At 63.2% G+C, this 23,725-nt stretch overlaps 1 protein-coding gene across 2 annotated transcripts; it reads right to left on the bottom strand.

Moving 5' to 3' along the window:
* Positions 1-4,874: 4,874 nt before the first annotated feature.
* Positions 4,875-18,335, bottom strand: LOC139681503 (septin-4-like). Of its 2 annotated transcripts, none has more exons than XM_071574930.1 (12): positions 18,251-18,335; positions 13,083-13,382; positions 12,772-12,865; positions 12,587-12,673; positions 11,647-11,770; positions 11,376-11,510; positions 10,813-10,930; positions 10,393-10,494; positions 9,801-9,897; positions 9,516-9,678; positions 6,938-7,037; positions 4,875-6,657 (listed from the first exon to the last, which is right to left on the bottom strand). In XM_071574930.1, exons 1-12 carry the CDS (start codon positions 18,251-18,253, stop codon positions 6,598-6,600), a joined length of 1,383 nt encoding a protein of 460 aa, XP_071431031.1. In that variant the 5' UTR covers positions 18,254-18,335; the 3' UTR covers positions 4,875-6,597. The 2 variants fall into 2 exon arrangements, with proteins under 2 accessions (XP_071431031.1, XP_071431030.1); XM_071574929.1 differs by lacking the exon at positions 18,251-18,335 and adding an exon at positions 15,144-15,224.
* Between the last annotated feature and the right edge of the window lie 5,390 nt (positions 18,336-23,725).

Raw genomic sequence — 23,725 nt, 5'->3', positions numbered from 1 at the left:
GCCTGACCCAGGACAGCAGAGGATGCTGCACCAACCCCGTGGCTCCAGGGTGGGACCCTCAGCCCAGCCATGGAGGCCACCTTGTCATCTCTCCTCTCGTACAGCAGTGCTGCAAATAGATGGTGCTGTTTCTCCAAGGACAGCTGACACAGAGAGGTTCTGCCCATGGTCCTGGATGGAGACCCAGGACAGGGGCACCTGGTCCACTTCCACAGGAGACCATCAGCATCAGCCCAGCCTTCCACTGTCATTTCTGCTTGGTCCCTGTACTTCATGCTGACATCACTAGTGGCATCATCAGTGAGGGGAGGGATGGACAATTCTGCCAAGCTTCTCAGCACATTGGCAGGTCCCACTGCGTGTTCTTGGTGGGTCTCATGTGGTGTGGGGATTATATTGCCAAAACACATCAGAACTTGAGTATTCTCATGGAAGCTCCAGAAACAGTGTCCTGTGTCAGTGAACACATCTCATGGAGCTTCCCAGAATCAACAGCCACACAGGTGGGCTCTTCTGCAGTTAAAGACCACGCTGTAGTTGCACCCATCCATCTCCTGTCCCTGGCCTGTTCTCCCATGCCCACCACAGCCAGTGTGTGTGTTCCAGGGTCTGAGTCTGGGGGTCCTCATCTGTAAGGAATCCAAAAGTACTCCCCAAACCCTGGGGACCAGCAGACAGCATGGCTGATGGTGCTGGGCTTCTCTGTCCACACCCAGGGTATGAAGAGCCTTGGCCAGGCCATGCTGGGTGGCAATAGGTGGCATCAATAGGTGTCTTTATGGAGCAAAATCCCAGCACACCCCCACCCTTCCCACTGACTGGGCATCTCTGCTTTCTGTGCCACCAACCTGGTGGGGACATTGGTGCAGCCCAGGCTCTTGTTGCCCCCCTGGCACCCTGGGGCAGCACAGTATGGACCAGGAACTGTGGAAAATCTGCCCATCCACAGGCTTTTGTACAGACCATCTATCCCTTCTCTTTCTAATCCATCCCTGGGGGTATTGGGTTGGAAAGGATATTAAAGACCATCTCATTCCACCTTCTGCCTAGGGCAGGGACACCTCCCACCAGCCCAGGGTGCTCCAAGCCCTGTCCAACTTGGCCTTGGGCACTCCCAGGGATGGGGCAGCCACAGCTTCTCTGGGCACCCTTTGCCAGGGCCTGCCCACCCTCACAGGGAAGGATTCCTTCCCAATATCCCACCTAACCCTGCCCTCTGGCAGTGGGAAGCCATTCTCCCTTGTCCTGTCCCTCCATCCTTTGTTCCAGGTCCCTCTCCAACTCTCCTGGAGCTCCTTTAGGCACTGAAAGGAGCTCTGAAATCTCCCTGGAGCCTTCTCTTCTCAAGAGGAACACCCTCAGCCTGAAAAATATTTCAAGCTCTTGGTCTGGTCTTTCCACTCCAGCCATGGGGAACAGAAAAGCCACGAAGGTGCTGAAGATATTTATCTTCCAGAGCTGGAAGGAGGATTCACTCTGTGGCCCATTTCCTGTCTGGAAGGTAATTGTGGGATGTTTTAGCTGCCCTTGCAGGAGGCAGGAGCAGCAGCAGCACAACAGCAATGGGGGTTTTGTTTACTGTGTATAAGGATGATCCTCAAGTTCACAGAATTCCAGACTATTCTGAGCTGGAAAGGACCCACAAGGATCATCGAGTCCAACTCTTAAGTCAATGGCCCACACAGGGGATTGAACCCATGAGCTTGGCATTAATACAGCCAAGTTTGAACCAACTGAGCTAATCTCAAGTTGTCATCTCTGAACTCACCGAGCCGTGAGTGGAGTCACAAAGGCTGTACCTGCTCCATCAGGAGCATCCATGGGATGCGTTCAGACACTGAATCCCAAACCCCCCGCAGGTTTCCAGGGAGAGGGGAAGGCCTGGCACGCCCCAGCCCGCAGCTCCAGGCACGCAGCTGGCACCGGGTGCAATCAGAGTGACTGCTGTGGCTCCCCCGGAGCCGGGAGAGGCGGCGCCGGGAATGGATGTGACAAGGGGAGAAGAGGCACAAGAAGAGAAGGGGAAGGAGCCGGAGGCAGAGCCTTGGCTTCTGGATTTAAAAAGAGTGGGAAAAGGTGGGGCCGCAGGGGGTCTCCCGTAGGGAGGGTAACAATGTAAGGAATAAATAAGGGAAGGGTTGGGAAGGGAAGATTAGGGAAGGGGAGAGGGAAGGGAAGGGGAGAGGGAAGGGGAGAGGGAAGGGGAGAGGGAAGGGGAGAGGGAAGGGGAGAGGGAAGGGGAGAGGGAAGGGGAGAGGGAAGGGGAGAGGGAAGGGGAGAGGGAAGGGGAGAGGGAAGGGGAGAGGGAAGGGGAGAGGGAAGGGGAGAGGGAAGGGGAGTTGGTTAGGGAAGGGAAGTTGGTTAGGGAAGGGAACTGATACAACTGAGGTTTCATTAGGTGTCAGACATGGATGGCACAGCCCAAGGAAGGAGGTGAGAGGCCTTTTCAGCTCTAAGAAACCTTTATTCCCTCCCTCCAAGTCTGGCTGGAGCTCCAGCATGGATGTCTGCAACCAGTGCCAGCACTGGTGAGAAAACTAAAATAGGACATCAGGAAATGAAAGCATTTGCAGTGTGGAAATGTCTCTGCCTTAGGAGGGCTGGGTTTGAGTGGGTTTGGGAATTTTTATTTTTAAAGGTGTGATAAAAATCAGATGGAATGAAGGGTGGGCACAGCTGGGGCTGTCACTGGGGCCTCAGCACCGGGTTTTATGCTCTAGAGAGAAGCGGAACCAAGTAAATCTGCCAGTCTGAAGCCAAAGAGGACAAAACCAGAGGCTCTGTTGGGTGTTCTGGGGAGGGAGTGCAGGCAGGGGACTTGTCATGGAGCTGCCAGGGTGGGATGTGGGAGGTTCATGTACCCAGCCTTCCACCTGAGAGCTGCTTCCACCTGAGGAGGCACATTTTCTGTTTCCATGTTGATGACAAGAGGGTTGATGTTTGGGATGGTGGTTTTGGCCTGGTGAGTAGCAGGAATTGGCATCTCTAGTCCCAGGGGGAGTTCAGCATCCTGGGTGAAGCACAGTGGGACTGAGACAGTGCTAGTAAAGGAGGGAAGGACCCTCTGGGGGTGGTGTCCTGCCCCATGTCTGACCCTCAGCAAGGGGAGAAGGTGCAGCAGGCAGTGGATGGGGCTGGCAGCTCCCCACAGGCAGCTCTACTCCATAGTGGGAACCACAGACCACCTCAGACCATTTTGGTGGCCTCTCTGGACCTGTCTGTGCTGCAACCCTGGAGCTGGAAGCAGCTCCACGGGACTCAGCAGAGCAGAGAAGAGTGGGAGCATCCCCTCCCTCATCTGCTGCCCACACTGCTGGGGATGAGCCCAGGAGACACTTGGCTTTCTGGATTGCCAGTGCACATGTCCAGGTCATGTGCTGTTTGTCACCTCAGTGCCATCCATCCATTCATCCATCCATTCATCCATCCATCCATCCATCCATCCATCCATCCATCCACCCACCCACCCATCCATCCACCCACCCACCCATCCATCCTTCAGTCTGTGCTGGCCCTTGACCTTTCTCTTGGCCTGGCTGAACCTCAGGAGGTTCCCACGGCCCCACTGGGTGACCCCACTTCCCTCCAACCCATCAGCTGCTCCATCACCTTGATGGAAAAGCAAACCCAGTGTGTCTTGGGTGGTGCAGAGAGCAGGGAAGTGCAGCCTGGCCTTCGCTCTCTGCCAAGGAATCTGGGAAACTCCTGGGAAGTGCTTTGGCCATTTTAGCAGAGAGAAATAATACAGCCATTCATTGGAGTGTCCTTGGGGTTTAAACCACGACACACTCCCAGCCAGACACAGCAGGGATGTGGGGATGCCCAGGGATGTGGGGATGCCCAGGGATGTGGGGGGATGCCCAGGGATGTGGGGGGATGCCCAGGGATGTGGGGGGATGCCCAGGGATGTGGAGGGGAGCAGGGATTTGGGGATGCCGAGGAATGGGGGGATGCCCAGGGATGGGGGGATGCCCAGGGATGGGGGGATGCCCAGGGACAGGGGAAGGGGGGGGGGGGGGGAAACAGGGATTTGGGGATGCCCAGGGATGGGGGGATGCCCAGGGACGGGGGGGATGCCCAGGGATTGGGGGGGAGCAGGGATTTGGGGATGCCAAGGGACAGGGGGGCAGGGATTTGGGGATGCCCAGGGATGGGGGGATGCCCAGGGACAGGGGAAGGGGGGGGGGGGGGGAAACAGGGATGGGGGGATGCCCAGGGATGGGGGGATGCCCAGGGACGGGGGGATGCCCAGGGACGGGGGGGGATCCCCAGGGATTGGGGGGGAGCAGGGATTTGGGGATGCCCAGGGGCGGGGGGGCAGGGATTTGGGGATGCCCAGGGGCGGGGGGGCAGGGATTTGGGGATCCCCAGGGATGGGGGGGATCCCCAGGGATGGGGGGGGGGGGAGGGAGGGGGGTATTTGGGGATGCCCAGGGATGGGGGCATGCCCAGGGACGGGGGGATGCCCAGGGACGGGGGGGGAATCCCCAGGGATTGGGGGGGGGGGATCCCCAGGGATTGGGGGGGGGGGATCCCCAGGGATTTGGGGATGCCCAGGGATGGGGGGGATGCCCAGGGACGGGGGGGATGCCCAGGGACGGGGGGGATGCCCAGGGACTGGGGGGGATGCCCAGGGACTGGGGGGGATGCCCAGGGACTGGGGGGGGGAGGGAGGGGGGTATTTGGGGATGCCCAGGGACGGGGGGGATGCCCAGGGACGGGGGGGATGCCCAGGGACTGGGGGGGATGCCCAGGGACTGGGGGGGGGGAGGGAGGGGGGTATTTGGGGATGCTCAGGGACGGGGGGGATGCCCAGGGACGGGGGGGGATGCCCAGGTGTCCCCTGTTGGTGCAGAAGCCACTCGGGGTTGCAGACAAGCCGGGTCAGCCGTATTTATTGAGAACAGTTGTGGAGGGATAAAAATATTTCCACTATCTCTATAAGAATTTATAAACCTATACTCTGCCGTTAACAAACGCCTCTAGGACCGTCATGCCAAGGGAGGGGCTTCTGTAAGAAAATAGCGAGATTAAAAAAAGGAAAGCACTAATATACCCTGCCCGGGGGGGCCCTGCCCACAGGGGCCAAGGGACCCCCTGGCTGGCACGGGGGGCACATGCCAGATGACCCACCCTGAGCTTCATTTGGACAAAGCCCCCACCAGCCAAACCCAGAGGAGAGCCCACCTGGGGGACCCCAGCTCGGGTGGCCCTGATGGGGACAGGACACACCCCCTGCCAGTGAGCTCCCAGTGCTCCCAGTTCTGCCCACATCCTTGGCACCCCTTTTCCTTTCTCTTTCCCCGTACCCAGAGGGAGCAGGGAGCTGGATTCAGCTCCCAGGGATGCTGGGAGGTGTGGGCCAGGCTCACCCTGGGGACACACAGTGGTGCTTTGTCAGGAAGCAACACAACTGGGGACATCCTGGGGGGACACAGGGACACAACACAGTGCTCTGCAGGGTGGGAACATGGATGGGGACATCCTGGGGGGACACAAGAACACAGGGAAAGCAACACGGATGGGGAGAGTCTGGGGGGACATGCTGCAGTGCTCCATGGGGCAGCAACACTGATGGAGACAGCATGGGGGACATGGGGACACCATGGGGACGGCATGGGGGAGCATGGGGACAGCATGGGGGACATGGGGACAGCATGGGGACACACAGCAGTGCTTCACTGGGAAGCAACATGGGTGGGGACATCACTGGAGAACACACAGGGATGCTCTGCCAGGAAGCAGCAGGGACAGGGACATCCTGAGCACACAGAGACACCACAGACAAGCAAGTGGCACCAGGGGCCGAAATACCAGCAAAGGGCAACGCTGTTGGCCAGGGGGTGAGAGGTGCCACAGGTGCAGGACAGTCATTATTGCTTTACAGGGCCACCATCGAGGGGGTTCTGGGTTGGGCACCCAACCTCTGCTTTGGGTTCAAGGGACTGTCCCCAGGGACCATGATTTTCCTCAGTGCTCCCTGTGCCGTAGCACTGGTGTCACGTGGTGGGGACAGGGACACCACCAAGCTTCAGTCCCCCTTGCACTGGTGCTGGCACGAGCAGGGTGGGGGCTGCCCCTCCATCCCTTTGGTCCCCTTTGTGCCCCAGGACCTGCTGTCCCTCCGTGCCAACCAAGGCAACAAGCCACCCTGTGCCCCCAGCAGGGCAGTCGGGGGGTTGGGAGGGGCTGGCAGCAGTTCCCCCCCTTCCCTCCTCCCTTAAGCCAGAGCCAAGCCGAGCGTGAATGCTGTAAGCAGGCAGCCCGAGGTGACACGGGGACAGGGGACACGACACAGAGAGGAGGCTGGCAGGAGGGGGGCGGGGGGCAGGGAAAAACAAAGCTTAGGGGACAAAGCTGTCCCCTGTGCGGGGGGGCCACCGGGGCAGAGGACCCCCAGGCCGGGCGGGCTGTCCCCTGCTGTCCCCTCGGGCCGGCGCTGGGCGGTGGATAAGGCGATACCGCAGCAGCTTTAAGGTGGCGGGTGCGGTGTTGGTACCGAGTCTGGCAGCGGGGCCGGGCGGGATGGAGCGTGATGTAAACATTTCTGATCTGGGGGCCAGGAGGAGGAGGAGGAGGAGGAGGAGGAGGAAGGGGCTAGTGTGAGTCCTTCATCTGCTTCTGGATCTTCTGGAGCATCTCCTGCATCCGCCGCAGCTGGAAGGGAGCAGAGCAGGGGTCGTGGGGGGTGCCGGCACCTCCAGCCACACCAGCTTCCATGGAGATATATTTGGGTCAGGCATCTCAGGCAGACTGGGATCAGCAAGAGGTGGGTGGGGGAACCCTCTGATGCCCCTCAACACCTCCTGACCCTTGGCCCGAGGAGCAGCATCTGCTGGGATGCTGCAGGAAGGGGGGCCCCTGCCAGCTGTGCCATGGCTGGGGCTGGAGAAAGGGGGAAGGGGCGACTGGGGGGCTGAGCCCTCCCCACACTCACCTCCTCGTCCTTCTCCCGGATGAGCTTCTCGGTCTCCACATCTGGCACTGGGGGGATGACGGGGATGGGGAAGTCTGTGCCGCTCTCCCGTGTCAGCTTGCTGTGGGCAGAGAGAGGAGGTGAGGATGCTGCCCTAGCCCCCCTGGGAGACATTCCCCCATGGATACCCCAAACCCTGCAGTGTCCAGCACCCATCTGCACCACCCCTGAGCCTCCAGGCCACCAACACAAGAGGCCTTTTCCCAGGCAAGAGGGATGTGAGAAGGCTCCAGGCATCCTCCCAAACCTCAGCACTCCAACATGCCAAAGTCAAGGGGGACCCAGGGATTCCTTCCACACCTTCCCATTTTGGGAAGCATCCCACCAGGATTGGGCTCTCCTGGCCTGGTATTTATTCTGCTGCTTCAAAACACTGTAACCTCAGCATCTCCCCTGGCTACAGCCCCACTGCAGGATGGGCACCTGGGGTGTGCCCAGCCAGCCCAGGGATGCTCCACGCCCCTTTTCCCAAGCCTCAGCTGCAGTTCAACCCCATTCCTGCTGGAGAACGCCATGGGCATCCCCCTGGGGCCACCCCACCTCACAGGATGCAGCCAGTCCAATCAATGGCTTCTGCCATGCCCGCGGCTCTGGGAGGGACCAGCTCTCCCTCCCATCCCTTTGGATGCCACGTGCCACCCCCGCGGGTGGCAACACGGCTGAGACACCCGGATGGGCTGGCAGGGGTCACACGTGCTGCCACGTGCCACCACCACGTGCCACCGCCGTGCAGCCCCTCTGGTGATGGACACAGTGGATGTGGCACTGGCAGGATGGGCCATCCCTGCCCCGCAGGGTCAGGTAGTGCCAGGGGGCTGTGCCAGGGCAAGGGACGGGGTTTGGCCACGTTTTGAGGTGCTTTGGAAGTCGCTGCCTGTTGTCACGGCTCCTCACCCTGGGGGGACACGGCAGGGAGCACATGGAGCTCCTTCCACCCTTGGCAGCAGGACAAGGCTGGAGCCAGGCCCCAGCAACGGGATGAGCAGCTTCGCCATCCCAGCAAAGCCTGTCTGCACCCCAAAATCACAGCCCCAGCAGGGCACTACGATGGGGGTCCCCTTCCCTTGGGCAGCCTTTGGGGGGTCTGGTGCCACCAGCTGGTGCCACATCTCCCCAACCCTGGGTGCCACCAGCACACAGCATCCTCCTGGCACTCCAAGGGCAGTTTGGGGACATGAGTGGGTGGCCACAGGGCCAGAGTGGGTGGCCACAGGGCCGACTTGCCCCGAGGGCGGCTGCCCGGCCCTGGCACGGGCACAGAAGGACCAAGACAATGTTGGGTACCAACAAGTACTTTATAGAGGGGCCAGGGGGATGGCAGGGGGTGGCAGCGGGATGGCGGGGGGAGGAGGGCGGGGCCCCAGCGCGGCCCCGGCCGGTCCCGGCTCAGTCGGCCGAGCAGTCGCCGCAGCACAGCCTCAGCACGCAGGGATGGCGCCTGCCCCGGGGCACGCATGGAGAGACCATTTAGAGGTGCCTATAGAGGTGCCTATAGCCACTGACAGCCCCCCTAGACCGCTGATCTAGCCCCCCACGACCCTCAGAGCCTCCACTCGCTCCAACAATGCTCCAACTCCCCAGCTGGAGGGTCCCATGCTCAGCACATTGGGCTGGCTAAGGGAGATGTGGATGCCTTGAATCCAACTGGCCTGGGAGCAGAGTCCCAGCCTGGATGTTTGTTTGGCTCCTGCTCTGGCCCTGGAGCCTGCAGGGATCTTCTTACTGCTGGAACATCCATCCCACAACCAGCTCCAGGGGGATGCAGGATCCCCCTCCCTGATGGGGCATCCCCTGAGTCATACCCAGCCCAGAGGGAACACAGGGTGCCCCTTGCTGCTAGGGCACAGCCCCAGCCCGAGCCCCAGGGGCACACAGGGTGCCCCTCACTGCTGGAACATCTCCTCCACCCCAGCCCCAGCTCTGGGAAGATACAGGGTGCCCCTCACTGCTGGAACATCTCCCTCACAGCAAGCCCAGCCCTGGGGAGATGCAGGGTCCCCCTCACTGCTGGAACATTTCCCCCACACCAATTCCAGCCCTGGGGAGATGCAGGGTTCCCCTCACTGCTGGAACATCTCCCCCAAACCAATCCCAGCCCTGGGGAGATGCAGGGTCCCCCTCACTGCTGGAACATCTCCCCCAAACCAATCCCAGCCCTGGGGAGATGCAGGGTCCCCCTCACTGCTGGAACATCTCCCCCACACCAAGCCCAGCCCTGGGGAGATGCAGGGTGCCCCTCACTACCCCAGACAGCCCCGGGGGCCATCGTGTCCCCCTCACCGCTGGGGTAACCACACCTAAGACCAACCCAGCCCTGAGGGTCCCCCTCGCTTCTGAACCTTCCCCTCCAGCTATTCCTGGCCCAGTGGCACAGGGAAGGTCCCCCCACATCACCGGGGCTCTCTTGCCCAACCCTTCACGGACCTGCACACAACCCCAACCCTCCGAAACCACCACCGGCGGTGGGCTGGGGTCACCTCAAGGAGAGGACACCCCCCCACCTCCCTGCCCAGCCTGACGCCGAGAGCCGGCCCCGTACTTGCGGTTCCTCTCCTTCACCACCATGCGCGTCATGCTCTGGATGCACTGCGTGCGGTAGTTCTCGTAGTGGGTCTCCCGCGTCACGTCCTTCAGGTCCTGCATGTGGGTCCTCACCAGCATCGTCCGCAGCTTCACGAAGTCGCAATGGGACGGGTTCTCCACTGCGGGGGAGCCCGAGGTCAGGGGGCTGTGGTGTCTCCCCAGATCCCCCAAGAGCTGGGCAGTGCAGAGACAGGGTGATGTCCCCGTCCCCACAGGAGCACTGGGGACAGCCCAGCGTTACCTTCCACGATGCCCCAGGGGTAGAGGCGCCCTCGGACCCGCCGGCCTTTGGCCTCCACCACCGTGTTGCTGCCAATGACAGCGAAGGGGATGCTCTCCTGCAAGAGCGTGGGGGGTCAGCAGGGCTCAGTCCTGTCTGCCATGGCCCATATCCCTCCACATGCACCTTCATCCCTTCACATGCACCTTCATCCCTCCACATGCACCTTCATCCCTCCACATGCACCTTCATCCCTCCACATGCACCTTCATCCCTCCACATGCACCTTCATCCCTCCACATGCACCTTCTCTGCTGTGTCCACCATCCATTTGCCAAGATACCCCAAGGTCCTGGTTGTGGAGAGCCCCAAGGGGGATGACAGAGGTCATGGCATGGGCTTCTCCACCCCCAGCCCCATCCCACTAAGCTGGTGGCACCTGTGGAATCTTGGTGATGTGTTTGTACAGTGTGATATGTACCAGCCCTCCATGCTGGAGCTGCTGGAGAGCTTGTGTGGCCTCAAAGAGTCCTACAGGCACCCCAGGATGATGTGTCCTCCTGGCCATGGGGCTCTGTCCCTCCAAGGACGCAGCTGGAGGAGCCAAACCCACCTTCAGCGCCTGGTCCTGCAGCTTGAACTCCTCATCCTCGTCAGAGTCGCACTCAGGGAACTGGTAGATGCGGATGCCATAGTGGTCGATCTCCTCCCGGATCTGGAGGCAAACAGTCCCCTCAAGGCAGGGCTCTGGCCCTCAGGGAGGGGTGGGAGGCACCTCACAGTGCCACTGTTCCCGAAAAGCCTGTTGCCCCCAGGCTGGATGTCATGGACACCCCAAACCCTTCTAAGATGAGCCCCAGAGACATCCTTGGTGTCCATGGGGTCAACAGAGTCCTCCAGAGCGCAGCCAGGGCAAAGAAGAGGCAGGAGATGGACAGAACCCTCAGCCAAGTGAGGAACCCCCAGACCTCAGGACACCTCAACCCCCAGGGACCTGCTGGGCCGCCTCCAGGCTGGACCGATCTCCCCTTACCTTGTTCTTCATACGCTCCACCTCGGCGGGGGTCAGGGTGTCAGCCTTGGCCAGCACAGGCACGATGTTCACGCGCTGGTGCAGGGCTCTCATGAACTCCACGTCCAGGGGCCGGAGCCTGCGGGGGGAGCCCGGTGAGCCCCGTCCCACCGAGCCCCTCCTTCCCCGGCCCCGCTGAGCCCCGTCCCACCGAGCCCCTCCTTCCCCGGCCCCGCTGAGCCCCGTCCCACCGAGCCCCTCCTTCCCCGGCCCCGCTGAGCCCCGTCCCACCGAGCCCCTCCTTCCCCGGCCCCGCTGAGCCCCGTCCCACCGAGCCCCTCCTTCCCCGGCCCCGCTGAGCCCCGTCCCACCGAGCCCCTCCTTCCCCGGCCCCGCTGAGCCCCGTCCCACCGAGCCCCTCCTTCCCCGGCCCCGCTGAGCCCCGTCCCACCGAGCCCCTCCTTCCCCGGCCCCGCTGAGCCCCGTCCCACCGAGCCCCTCCTTCCCCGGCCCCGCTGAGCCCCGTCTCACCGAGTCCCTTCCCACCCCCGCCCCCCGGCAGCGCAGGCAGGGGCTGCCCGTACCCGTGGCCGAAGGGCGAGATGAAGTAGATGCAGCAGTGGACACGGTTGTCCTGGATGTTTTTCCGGTTGAGGCCACTTTCGTCACGGAAATACTGCTCGAACTGCTGGTCGATGTAGTCGGCCACCGGCTTCCAGCTGCGGGGACAGCGAGGTGACTGCCGAGTCCTCTGCGGGACCCCTGTGCCCCCACCTCAACATGTCTCATGGCTCAGCATCCCACCCTGGGGAGATCCCCTGCCCTGGGGAGACCCCCCACCCTCAGGGGACTCACCACTCGGTGTTGTTGACGGCGTCACCAAAGCCCGGCGTGTCCACGATGGTCAGACGCAGCTTGACCCCCTTCTCCTCGATGTCCACCACGTGCTTGGTGATCTCCACCGTCTGTGTGATGCGCTCTGGGACGGTGGGAGACACATTAATGGGGGGTGACACCACAGGTGAGAGGCAAGGGGGGGTGACAGAGGGAGATGCTGCAGCCCCCCAGGTGTCTCCCCATCCCAGGGTGGCTTTGCTGGGTCACCCCTGACACACACCGTGGTCCAGCCCAAGAGGTGATGCTCCATGCCATGGTCCACCCATCCCTTGGTGGCTGTGCCACCTGCCCTCCAGGGCCCCACCCCAGGCAGCACAGGGATCTGCTGGGGCTGGGCATCACTGTGGGAGCATTTAGGGGTCTCTGTACCCCCATGTGTGACCCCACAACTACAGGCTGCTTGTGCCCCTTCACCCCCAGGACCTCTCTGTGTCCCTGCATCCCAAAGGATGCTCCTGCTGAATTGTGTTCTTTGGCTTTCATTCCAAGCAACGGAAACAAATCAAACAAACCCCTTGAACTCCTGGGGATCTGGGCAAGTTTGGGCCATTTTAATTCCAAAACTGGCTGCAGCTGAAGCGGCACCGTGCCCTGGACCCCGACAGTCCTGAACCTCCTGGATTTGCTGCCACTCCAGCCGATTCCCAACAAGCCAGGGCTTGTTTTCCCAGTGGGTACAAAACCCCTGTGGGGGGTCCCCGTGCTGGGCAGGGGGGTCCCTGCTGCCTTGGAGTTAACCCCAGTGCCAGCAGGTGGCTGGCAATGGGCCACATGTGGCTTCAGAGGAGCCCAGCTGGGCAGGGAGAGAGGCTGCAGCCCCCCACGGGCATCACGGGGCTCTGCCACCCCCACATGTCACCAGGACACCCCATCTGGGCTGTGACTGTCCCCCCCTCACCTTCAGCATTCAGCAGCTTGCGGTCCCTGTACATGTCCGTCAGGAAGAGGCTGTTGACCAGCGTGGACTTGCCCAGCCCAGATTCCCCTGGAGAAAGGAGACAAGAACGAGGGGAGCTGCCAGTACAACCCCCACACCCCACTCTGTGGGGTCAGCACCTCCAGCCCAGGCTCAACTCCCCGTACCTGCCACCATGAGGGTGAAGTCGAAGCCCTTCTTCACCGACTTCCGATGCACCTGGTTGGGCAAGGTGGCAAAGCCCACGTACTCCTTGTCATCCTGCGGGCACAGGGGACGTGGGACAGGGCACACCACCATCCCACTCTCCATCCCTTTCCCTCCCCAACCGCCAAGAATCCCCAGGGATTGGAGCATCACAGAGTGAGGCCATTCCTGCCCCAAACCTGCAGGAGGGGAACACCCTCCACCGTGACTCCTGCAGCCCCTCACCCCGTGTGTGCCGCCCCACGCCCCTCCCCACAGACACATCCTGCACCTCGGAGGAGTCGTAGGGGTCCAGCTGCCCCCAGGGGCTCCGTGGGCGGTTGGGGCTGGGGGGCGGGGGGGCCGCGATGTGCTGCTGGGTATCCAAGGGCCGAGAGCGGGAGAAGATCCTGCTGTCCCTCTCGTCGGTGGCTTCGTCGGTGGGGACCCTGCCCACGCTGCCCAGGGGGTGGCCGGGCTCCCGCCGGCTCTCTGGGGGCTCCACCTTCCTGGGGCTGTCAGTGGGTGGGCAATCCCGCAGGAACTGGGTCAGCTCAGCCTCGTCTGAGTCCTGGTTCAGGAAACGCTTTATCTGGGGACCAAGGGAGGAGGTGACACTGATGGTGGCAATATCAGCCCGAGATGGCACCACCCGACTCAGCATCACGAGCCCCCAAGCCACAGCAGCCAGACACATGCAGCCTAAGGGTGGCAGGACTGGGAGCAGAGGAGGGACACGGCCACCCCAGGGGACGAGCCACCACCCTGGGGACAGCGCTGGGGACAGCCCTGGGGATGGCAGTGGGGACAGCCATGGTCCTGTGTACCCCGGGCTCTTACAGCTTGTGGCGTGGGGACGGCAGCCAGCTCCTGGCGCTCCGGGGGACAGGGGTGGGGACTGTCCCCCTGCGTACCCTGCCGCTCCTCGGGGTCTTCTGGGGTAGCCAGGACCCCCACGTACCCCATGGCCTGCCGGAAGGGTGGGGAGGGGGTGCCAGGGAGGAGGGAGAGACACCGAGAAGTGGTTTAGAGCAGCGGGAGAGGAGGTGGCGGTGAGGCTGGAGGCAGCGGGCAGGCAGATGGCAGCCAAATTCTGCCTGTGCCCCCCACCTGCCCTCTTGTGGGGTCTCAGCATGGGCGACGGACAAGACACTCCTGTTCCTGCTGTCCCAGAGGACAGCCAGGGCAGGGGCTCGGGCCCACCGATGTCACCAGGACCCCGACTCCTCCTTCCCCTGGCTGTGCCCAGCCTGGAGCAGGTGCAGGCAGCAGCCCCAGGGAGGGGCTGGGGGGGTCAGGCACAGCGACCCCCGAGCTGGTGGCCTTGTGGGGCGGCGGGGCAGGGACGAAGGAGGGGGACGCCGGCATTGGGATGGCTCCACATCCTGTTTACAAGCACTGACGGGAGGAGACGCGTTCCCAAGGGCATGTCCGGCAGCAGCGCCCGCGGGATCAAGCCCTTCTGCCAAGGTCCCCAAGCTCCTGCCACGGCAGCTGCCAGGGGACCCCAGACCGATGAGCAGCGAGACTCCCAAACAAGGGGCACGGCGGGCCCTTGAACCTGCAGCTGGGGGTCAGTGACCCCCCCCAGATCAAGGCGAGAGCCCTTCATGGGGACACGTGTGCCCCCCACGCCGTGTGCCCCCCACGCCGTGTGCCCGCTCGCTGGCGGGGCGGGCAGCGGTGCCGGCGGCAAAGGCGAGATGCGCGGAATTAACGGGCTGGAAACAAGGTCACGGCGCTGCCGGGGCTGAGCGCTCGCACGGCTGTCCCCTGCTCCCGCTGCCCCCCGCTCCCCTGCCCCCCAGTCCTGCTGCCCCACAGTCCCGCTGCTCCCAAGTCCCGCTGCCCCCGCGGCCACCAGCACGGGCGGACACCGTGCCAGGCTGGAGGACAGCAGGCGCTCCCATGGCAGGGGCTGCAGGACCCCCCGTGCCCTTCTCTCCCCCAGAGGGTCCCGACTGCTCGGGGGGTCTGTGTGAGCGCAGCATTCTCTTCCTCACCGACCTTGATCGGGCGTGGCTCAGTTCCAGCGCCCACCACAGCACAGCCCGGCCGGGGGCACACAGCGATGGCAGATGATGCCACCACCACCTCCGAGCTCTTCCAGCCCCGCTGCCGCTCCTTCCCTCGGGGCTCAGCCCTTTGGGGCAGCCCCTCGCCCCCACCCTGGCGAAGCCGATGGCCTCGGCCGTGCAGCATCGCAGGAGAGGTTTGAGCCACTTCCTTGGGGGTCCTGCAGCAAGCGCAGTGCCCAGCAAGGCTGTCCCTGAGACGGAGTAGTGGCTGTGGAGTCCCCCCATCCCCTCTGCCCTCTCTCTCGCCCGGCCGGGGAGGGACAGTGCCCCTGTACCTCTTGCCCAGGCTGCAGCTCGGGGCAGGTGGCCATGGCACAGCCGGTGTCGCCCGTGGCCAGCAGAAGATGCCGAGTGGCCCCGGCTGTGCCGAGGGATGGGGAGCAACATTAGCATAACTCCACCCTGGGCAGGCTCCGCGCCGGGCGCCCACGGCACCCAGGAGCCAAGCACGGCCCCTGCAGGTGCTGAGGGGCACAGGGGGGCAGAGGGACCCCCGGGGCAGAGCCAAGCCCTGCTCCCGCTCGGCTGTCGAGATTTCAAGGACCATCAAAGCACCGTTGGCCAAGGAGGTGGCAACGCAGGTCCTGAGTAGCTGCGGGACCACCACCATCACCATCACCACCAGCAACCCTGAGCTGAGCACGCAGCTTGGCTACAGCCCAGGAGGACACTCAGTCCTTGGAAACACCTTTGTTCCAGCATAAAAACCCTCTTCATCCCGGGACAAAAAACTCCTCCACCCTGGGACAAAAACCTGCTCCATCCCAGGACAAAATCCTCCTCCATCCCAGTTCCAGCACGTTTTGTCACCCTCCCCACCCTGGGTCATCCTGCAGCCTCCCGGCAGGGCTCCACAGCCTCTTTGAGGGGAGAACCTCAATTTTTCATGGAAAGCTGTTTAAAACTCCACACTTTTGCACCTGACGATTAAAGCTTCCCCACACGGCTCCAAGTTCCTGCTCGAGCTGGGCCTGGCTGGGAAGGACTCAGCCCTGAAGTGGGAGAACAGGAGCGTTGCCCACCACAGAGATCCCAGGCTCCAGCGATCCTTCCTCGGCTTTCCCGGCTCATCCCTGGGAGGCGAAGGGTTAACAGTGCCCCAGGAGGAGCCATGGGTGGCAGCCAGGGTTCCTCAGCTGTCACCCCGAGGTCACCAGGGACGGTGATTCACCTTGATGCATTGTCGGGATGCATCAGAGCAGCTCAGGCGCGATCCAGGGACGCTCGGCCGCTTTCCAAGTGTCCCACCCCGCACTCCCGGCAGGAGCAGGGATTTACGGCAGCGAGAGCCTGGGGCTGCGCCAGTGCCCCCGTAAGCAGATTACACACCCGGCTGCGCGCACGCCGGCCTGACACCCGGGCTGTCACCGGCCTCGCAGCCCGGCGAGGTGGCACACGAGCTGCCTCCTCCCCGCCTGTCACTCTGCATCGCACCGTCCCCGCACGGTGACAGCCCGAGGGCTGCGGCAGAGGGGGACGCGGGGACAGCCTGAGCTAGGAAAGCCACCGGCTGCCCCTGAGCAACTTTCCACCGAGCACCACATTCCCATAGGGTGGGTTTTCCCAGACTCTTTCTACGGAGAGAGGAAGGGAACACCAGAGCGAGGTGCTGTCCGCACCGCCAGTCTGCCCGGGGTGTCCCCAGCCCGTGTTAAAGTGACACCCAGGTGTGCCACCCACAGCACGGCACTGCTGCTCCACTGTGGCACTACGGCTGAGCATCCCAGGCACAAACGCCGTCCCACAGGCACCCAACCAACACGGAACAAGACCACGGTGGCCCCCACCGAAGTCCAACACTGCCAGGACCAGCGTGACTCTTCCCCAGGACAGCCAGAACGTGGGCTGTACCTGCTCCAACCTGTCTCTGGGTGCACGGGATGCTCCCACCGGAGAATGGAGTTTGGGACCTCCAGCTCTCCCCTCTCACTCATCAGCAGCGTCCCATCGGGAAACAGTTTTGGAACCGCTGTAAGAGGAGCAGGGTGCTGGGCACCCTCTGGATGCAGGGCTGGCAGCAGTGCCAGTCCCCGCTCTGGGCGGGGTGTCAGCACCAAGCAGGTGAGCACGTGGGACCACAGCCACATCCCCTGGTGCAGCAGCTCCAGCCCATTCCTGCAGGGAATCCTCCAGCTTGAAGGACCTGTGAGCACCTGCATGGGGACCCCGGATGGGACCATACCCTGTGGCTCACCGTGAGCCGGGGAGTGTCCGGGCTGGAAACAAGGTGATACCTCAGCACGTGGGGACGGGCAAGAGCCAGCCCACCCAGTGCCGGGAGACAGTTTTTCATTCCTTTTCTCCGGCCTAGCTACAAACTGCTTTGGGGACAGAGGAATGTGGCACCGCTGTCGGGGGGCACCTGCTCCGCCTCTGGGGGTCTTTCTAGACCACCCCCAGCCCAGCTCACCCCACGCGCACAGAGAAGGCAGCCCAGCTCCCTCCCGGTACCCAGCTATGACTGTCGTCCCCCGCACAGATGTTCCAAGGCTGGATCTGTGCATCCCAAAGCCACAGTTCGGAGCCTGTCGGGAAGGCGCTCCGTTGCGACACGCTCCGCCAGCCGCCCTCCTTCCTCTGCTTTCACTGCGTCCAGCTCCGGAGGAATGTGCCGGGCTGGTTCCCACGGCGGCTGCTGGGGACGGGCGGCCGCAGCGGTCCCCACCAAGGGCACCGGTCCCAGCGGCCACAACCCCGGTGCCACGCGAGCCACGGCCACAGCCCTCCGTCCCCATCCCCACCCTGGGCATGCCGAGTGGCTGGAGGTCCCTGCGGGGACGTGGCCCTGCCGAGCGGCTCTTGGGGACCTGCCACCGCCGCGGAGGGGTGAGGCGGGACGAGGAATGCAGGACAAGCTCCCGCGGGCCGGCAATGCCAGTGGCGGCTCCGGACCTTGCCGGTAAGTGCAGAGCCGGCTCCGTGCGTGTGACGGTCCCCGCCGAGGGCCCGGCCAGGCTGGCAGTGCCACCAGCGCCGCAGCCCGGGGACCTGCCAAAAACCCTGCTGGGCACCGATGCTCGGCACGGAGCCACCCGAGAGCAGCCCCCACTGCCCACGCACGGACATCGCGGGGGAAGCGCAGGACGCGGGGACACGCAGGTGACGCTCCCGAGCGCTGCCCGCCCCGATGCCCCGGTGAGGGGCCCGTGACCGACCCCCGCCTCCCCCGGGGCTGCTGCCCGCCGGGCCCGCGCAGGTGCTGCCCCGCTGCCCGTGTCCCCCCCGCGCTCCGCTGCGGCACCGGCGGCCCCGGCCCGCTCCGCCCCCGCGCACCGTCACCTTCACGGAGGGCAGCGGGAGCGGGCCCGGGCTGCGGGCCCGTGCCACGGTGCGTGGCGCTGCGGGACAGCCCAGGCCGGTTCCCCGTCCCCGCCGGCCTTACCATGGCTGCGGCGCCGGGCGCCGTCCGGGAGCGGCGGCTGCCGATGGGCACGGCCGGGCCCCGCCGCGGATTAGCAGAAATAGCAGCGGCGGGGGCGGGGGCGGCCCCGGGGCGGGGCGGGCCGGGGGGCGGGGGGGGGGCGGCCACTCGGCATCACCGGCAGCGATACCGGGCACCGGCACCGGCATTGGCATCGGCATTGGCATCAGCCACAGCATCAGGCACCAGGCACTGGGCACCAGCACTGGCATCAGCACCGGCATCGGAAACAGCGCCTGGCATCGGGCACGGCATCAGCACTGGGCACCAGGGCCAAGCACAGTATGCTGGGCATGGACACCAACATCAGGCATTGGGAACCACGCACCCAGAGCAGACACTGCACACCAGGCAGTGGCATCAGGCACTGGGTGCCAGCACTGGGCACCAGCATCTGGCACTGGGCGCCAGCATCCAGCCTTGGCACTGAGCACTGACATCTATACCGGGCACTGTTCTGGGCACCAGCATCAGCATCCAGCCTTGGCACTGGGCACTGCACCAGGCACTGGGTCAGGCACTGGCTCTGACATCACTCATGAGGCACCAGGCGCTGCATTCTGGGCACGGGGCAATGGTACCAAGGCAGCAGCACCAGGCATTGGGCTCCAGCAGCAGCATCAGGGCATCAGCAACAGAGCACTGGGTACCAGGAACAGGACACTGCACTGGGGACAGGGCACTGGGTACTGGGGCAGGGCCCAGTGCAGGCAGTGGGTACAAGGCCCCAACAGCAGTTACTGGTACAGCTGACAGGGAGCTGCTCCAGGGCCAGGGAGTGACCTCCTGGCAGTGGGCACCAGTACCAGACACTGCTCTGCAGGCAGCAGGTACTGGACAGGAGGCACTGGGATCCACACCAGCCACTGAGTGTTGGGAGCACTGGGCACCAGTTAATGGGTATTAGATACTGAGAAAACGTGCTGGCACCAGACATCACACATTTCCTGCTGGGTTCCAGGGACTAGGGGTGCACTGGGCATAGGGCACTCAATCCTTGTCTTTCCCAGTGCTCCCTCTACAAAATGCCAGCCTGGCTCTGCCTCCTGAAGCCCTTCCCCTGCCTGATGCCTGGTTGGTGGGTTGGCAACCTGGCAAGGGTTGTGTCCCTGTCCCCATCCCACATCAGGAGTTGGGGTGACAGCCCCTTCCCAGAATGCCCCCGATCCTAAGGGCATGTGAGTGGCAGTGGCACGTGGCTGTTGTCCCCATGTCCCCGAGGGCAGGGGAGGACGCTGGCACCGCGGCCAGGGCAGCGTGGGGCGCTGCTGTTCCAGCCATGAAAGGACCCGGGGGAGCCTTGGCTGGCAAAGGCCATACCCCACAGTGAGCAGCTGGCACAGCCTCAGCCATCCCCACATTTCAGTCCCCTGGTCCAGCTGCCCACCAGGACTGTCCTTGTCACCCACAAATGCACCTCAAGTCAGTGGGGTGGCAATGCCACATATATTGCCAGAGTATCCCTCTCCTGGGCACCTTCTCCCTGCCTCAGATTCCCTGTGCATAAGAAAAGTGGTAATTCCCTGAGGGAAAACATGGATCCAGTCCGGGCTGTGTGACTCCACAGGGACCATCTCAGCCTTGTCCCCAACCTTGTCACTGCCTGGAGCCTCATCCCCTGCCACGTTACAGAGCCAGGCTGTGTCCAGATGGCTCCACATTCCCTTTATTTCCATAAATAACCATCCCAGGCTCAACGCAGCCTCAGAGAGCACCGGTGGGCACCCGGACCCAGTGTTTGGGAGGTCCAGGCGAGGATCCCACTCCCCTGGCAGCCCATCCTCCCCGGCCGGGGCGTTGCAGGCAGGGGCAGGCAGGGTCAGGCAGGTGAGGGTGGCTGTTTACATCCCTAATCCTCACAGCCAGCGCTTTCCTCCGAGATTACCGGGGATTAGGGACTCGGGGGCTCCAGGAGCTCAGCCCCGGCTCTCCCTGCCCTTCAAGGAGCCTGCGGGGGTGGGAGGGCAGGCTGGGCACCGCTGTGGTGAGCTGGATGTTCTTAGCGGGCACAGCCTGGAGCAGCCACCAGCTTGCCACGGCCTCGCTCTACTAGCCCAATGCCCAGCGAGGCCGGCGAGCTGCAACTCGGGCTTTAAATGGAGCGTTAAAAGCCGAAGGGATCAGCTCCGGAGCGGGAGGGACAGAAGGGGCTGCACGGTCTCGGCTGGGGGATGACGCCAAGGGCAGCGATGGGGACTCCGGGGAGGTTGGCACAGCTTGAGAGGTCCCCAAGGTCCCCGAGGCACCCCGGTGTCCCTCGCCCTGTCCAGCAGCAGCAGGTCCCAGCACGACTGGGAAGCCACCGCTCGCTACCGGGGCCCGGAGCTCTGTAATTACCATGGGAGGCCGAGTTATTTTGGGAAGCGGCTCCGCTGCTGCCAAAGCTTTTATTCCTCCAAACCAAAACAAGATGGAAAGAGCCCAGCCCAGGATGCTGCATCCGGCGGGCGTGGGGAGGTTAACCTCCTCCTGCCTGCACCCGGGGGCTGCCTGCTCCCCCTGCCTGCACCCTGGGGGGCTGCCTGCTCCCCCTGCCTGCACCCCGGGGGCTGCCTGCTCCCCCTGCCTGCACCCTGGGGGCTGCCTGCTCCCCCTGCCTGCACCCCGGGGGCTGCCTGCTCCCCCTGCCTGCACCCTGGGGGCTGCCTGCTCCCCCTGCCTGCACCCTGGGGGGCTGCCTGTTCCCCCTGCCTGCACCCTGGGGGGCTGCCTGTTCCCCCTGCCTGCACCCGGGGGGCTGCCTGCTCCCCCTGCCTGCACCCAGGATCGGCCTGGTCCCCCTGCCTGCATCCTGGGGGGCTGCCTGCACCCTGGGGGGCTGCCTGCTCCCCCTGCCTGCACCCTGGGGGGCTGCCTGCTCCCCCTGCCTGCACCCTGGGGGGCTGCCTGCTCCCCCTGCCTGCACACGGGGGGCTCCCTGCTCCTCCTGCCTGCACACGGGAGGCTGCCTGTTACCCCTGCCTGCACCCAGGATGCTCTTTCTCCTGCCTGCACCCAGGATGTGCCTGTTCCTCCTGCATGCACCCAGGATGTGCCTGCTCCTCCTGCATGCACCCTGGGTACTGCCTTCTCCCCGTGCCTGAATCCAGGAGAGCCCCGAGGTCAAAGTGGGTCCTGGGGGCTCGGGTTGCGCTGGAGGGGCTTCAAAGGGTCAGTGGGGGAAGATTTGGGGGCGTGGAGACCACGGGGTATCAATGGGCATGGGGTGGGCCTGAGGGGGCAGCCCCATCCTCTGCTGCTGGCAGGTCCAGAGGCCACATATTTGGATGCTTTCCTGCATCCGCCGTGAGAACGACTATTTTTAGCTCTTTCTGTTGCAACAGATGCAGTTTTGGGGTCTTCCCAGCACGGTGGCCGGGCCGAGGAATGCCAGTCAGAGAGGAGCACCTCACTGCTGCCCCCAGTGAAACATCCCAGGGCACCTCGAAGGGTCCATCCCAAAGGCATCTGCCCACCCTGAAGGATGGGCAGAGGGGGTGGGCAGAGGCTGCACTTTCCAGTCTCCAAAGCAGCCAAACAGGATCCAAGCTGGGAGTAAATTCTTTTTTCACGGTATGGAGAGGATAAGCCACATCACACGCCCCACAGTGCCCCATGGTGCCCCCCAAGATCTGCTCCAGCACAAGGTTCAGGTGGGTTTGGGGGTTTGTGCTCAGGTCAGACCCCAAAAACCTGGGATGCAACTCCTGCATTTTAGCTTCTTTCCCTTGATCTGAGATTGTAAGGGCTGCCCATGCCTGCGTTACTCCCTGTGCTTGAGTCTTACAGGGCAGCAAATATCCCCCAAATGCACATTCTGGGGTCTCCCAAATCCAAAACTCACATGCCAAGGTCTTCCAGCCCCCCAAACTCATCACTGGGGCCCCCCAAGCCTTAAAGTAGCCCTCAAACCCACACAGCAAGTCTACCCATCCTTATCTCCCTGACCAAGGTAAGGGGTTGTGGGGGATCCACATTCCCCCACTCTGGCCAGTGCCAGCCCCCCAGAGCAGTTTGGACTCAGGATGAGCTCCATGGGATGGTGGCACAGCAGCAGGAACAGTGGCACAGCCATCCAAACCCACGAGCCCAGGTGGTCCCACCCCCAGTCCTGCCCCCACAGCCACCTGCCCTCCCTGGGCTGAGCCTTCCCACACGTCACCAGTCCCCCAAACCCCTCACAAAGGATTCACCAGCTGATGCTGCTCATTCCAGGTCCCATTTGGGGACCTGGCAGCACTGCGGAGTTAGGAGTGCCCCAGTGCCACCCTAAGCTGCCACCCCATCACTTACCTCCTTTGGAGCCACACCAGGAAGGGGTTTGTGCTGGAGCTGGGGGAGGATGGCAGCAGGACCAAGGAGAAACAATTTTTCCCATCAGAAGCAGCTGAGGTTTTCCAGGCCTGCCCTTGCTGTCCCCTCCCAGGCCCCTCTGTCCCCCAAGCCCACCAGTTGGGTCAGAGATGGGACTCACATGTCCCCAGCTGGCAGAGAAGGGCAGGATAGTGGTGACACACAGGGAAGCACAGGAGAGCTGTATTCCCAGAGCTCTGTTTATAAATGTCACATTTACATAGACCCTACAAAAACTGCTGGCAAGTGAGTTGGGAACATGTGTCCCATGGGATTTCTCTGCCTGGATTTGCCCAGGATAAGCCTCATCTCTCAGGGACCAGAGGACATCTGTGGCAGGACAGGGAGCTGCACCAACAGCTCCTGCTTCCCATCCTTGTATCCTACACCCCGGCTCTGGCCAGAGGGGAAGCTCAGGCAGGTGGGTACTGACCCCCAGCATTGGCCTCCGCCCCCCCAGGGCTTTCAGGGGTCTGGATGTTCCCTGTGGAGCCATCAGGTCCTGATGACATGTGTGACCCAAAGAGGTGGCTCCTATTCCAGCCCAGGCTGGTGGGGGACACAAGAGGCTGTGACAGTGACACCTCTGTGCCCAAATCATGGAGGGACAGTTCAGGCTGCTCCAGAACCACAAAAAATTCCTCGGTCCTGAGCTGAAAGGATGGATGCTGTGCCTGGAGGACAAAGGGTGGCTCTGGGTGCAGGGCAGAGCCAGGTGCCAGGCACAGGATGGTGGATCAGATGGGTGGATGGGAATGATCCCAGGATGTCTCAAATCCAGTCAATAGCTCAGAGTAGGGATGGGCTGAGATGGAAAAGGCTCCAGAGGATCCCAGTGCTGTCACCTGCTCACTACTGGAGAATCCTCCCATGTGGGTGAGCCTTCATCTGGCTGGGAATGGGAATCTGGCCCCATATCCCTATGGAGCTGATGTCCCAGCTGGACCTGTGACCCCTCCCCAGCTCCACACATCCCTATGGAGCTGAGCACCCTTGTGGGATCCCAGTAACCCCTCCTCAGCTCCACATATCCCTATGGAGCTGAGCACCCTTGTGGGATCCCAGTAACCCCTCCCCAGCTCCACATATCCCTATGGAGCTGAG

This window comes from Pithys albifrons, chromosome 21 (assembly GCF_047495875.1).
Source record: "Pithys albifrons albifrons isolate INPA30051 chromosome 21, PitAlb_v1, whole genome shotgun sequence".
NCBI lineage: Eukaryota > Metazoa > Chordata > Aves > Passeriformes > Thamnophilidae > Pithys > Pithys albifrons.
The sequence above is the reverse complement of the archived record's forward strand: the minus strand, read 5'-3'. Positions and strand labels throughout refer to the sequence as shown.

Excerpts from the sequence above, each read along its gene's own strand:
- LOC139681503 (XM_071574929.1), bottom strand. The coding sequence starts at position 15,179 with ATGGCCACCTGCCCCGAGCTGCAGCCTGGGCAAGAG. Across the intron at positions 12,674-12,771 it reads CTTCACCCTCATGGTGGCAG|GGGAATCTGGGCTGGGCAAG; the intron begins GTACGGGGAGTT and ends TCCTTTCTCCAG. Across the intron at positions 10,931-11,375 it reads ATCTCGCCCTTCGGCCACGG|GCTCCGGCCCCTGGACGTGG; the intron begins GTACGGGCAGCC and ends CTCCCCCCGCAG.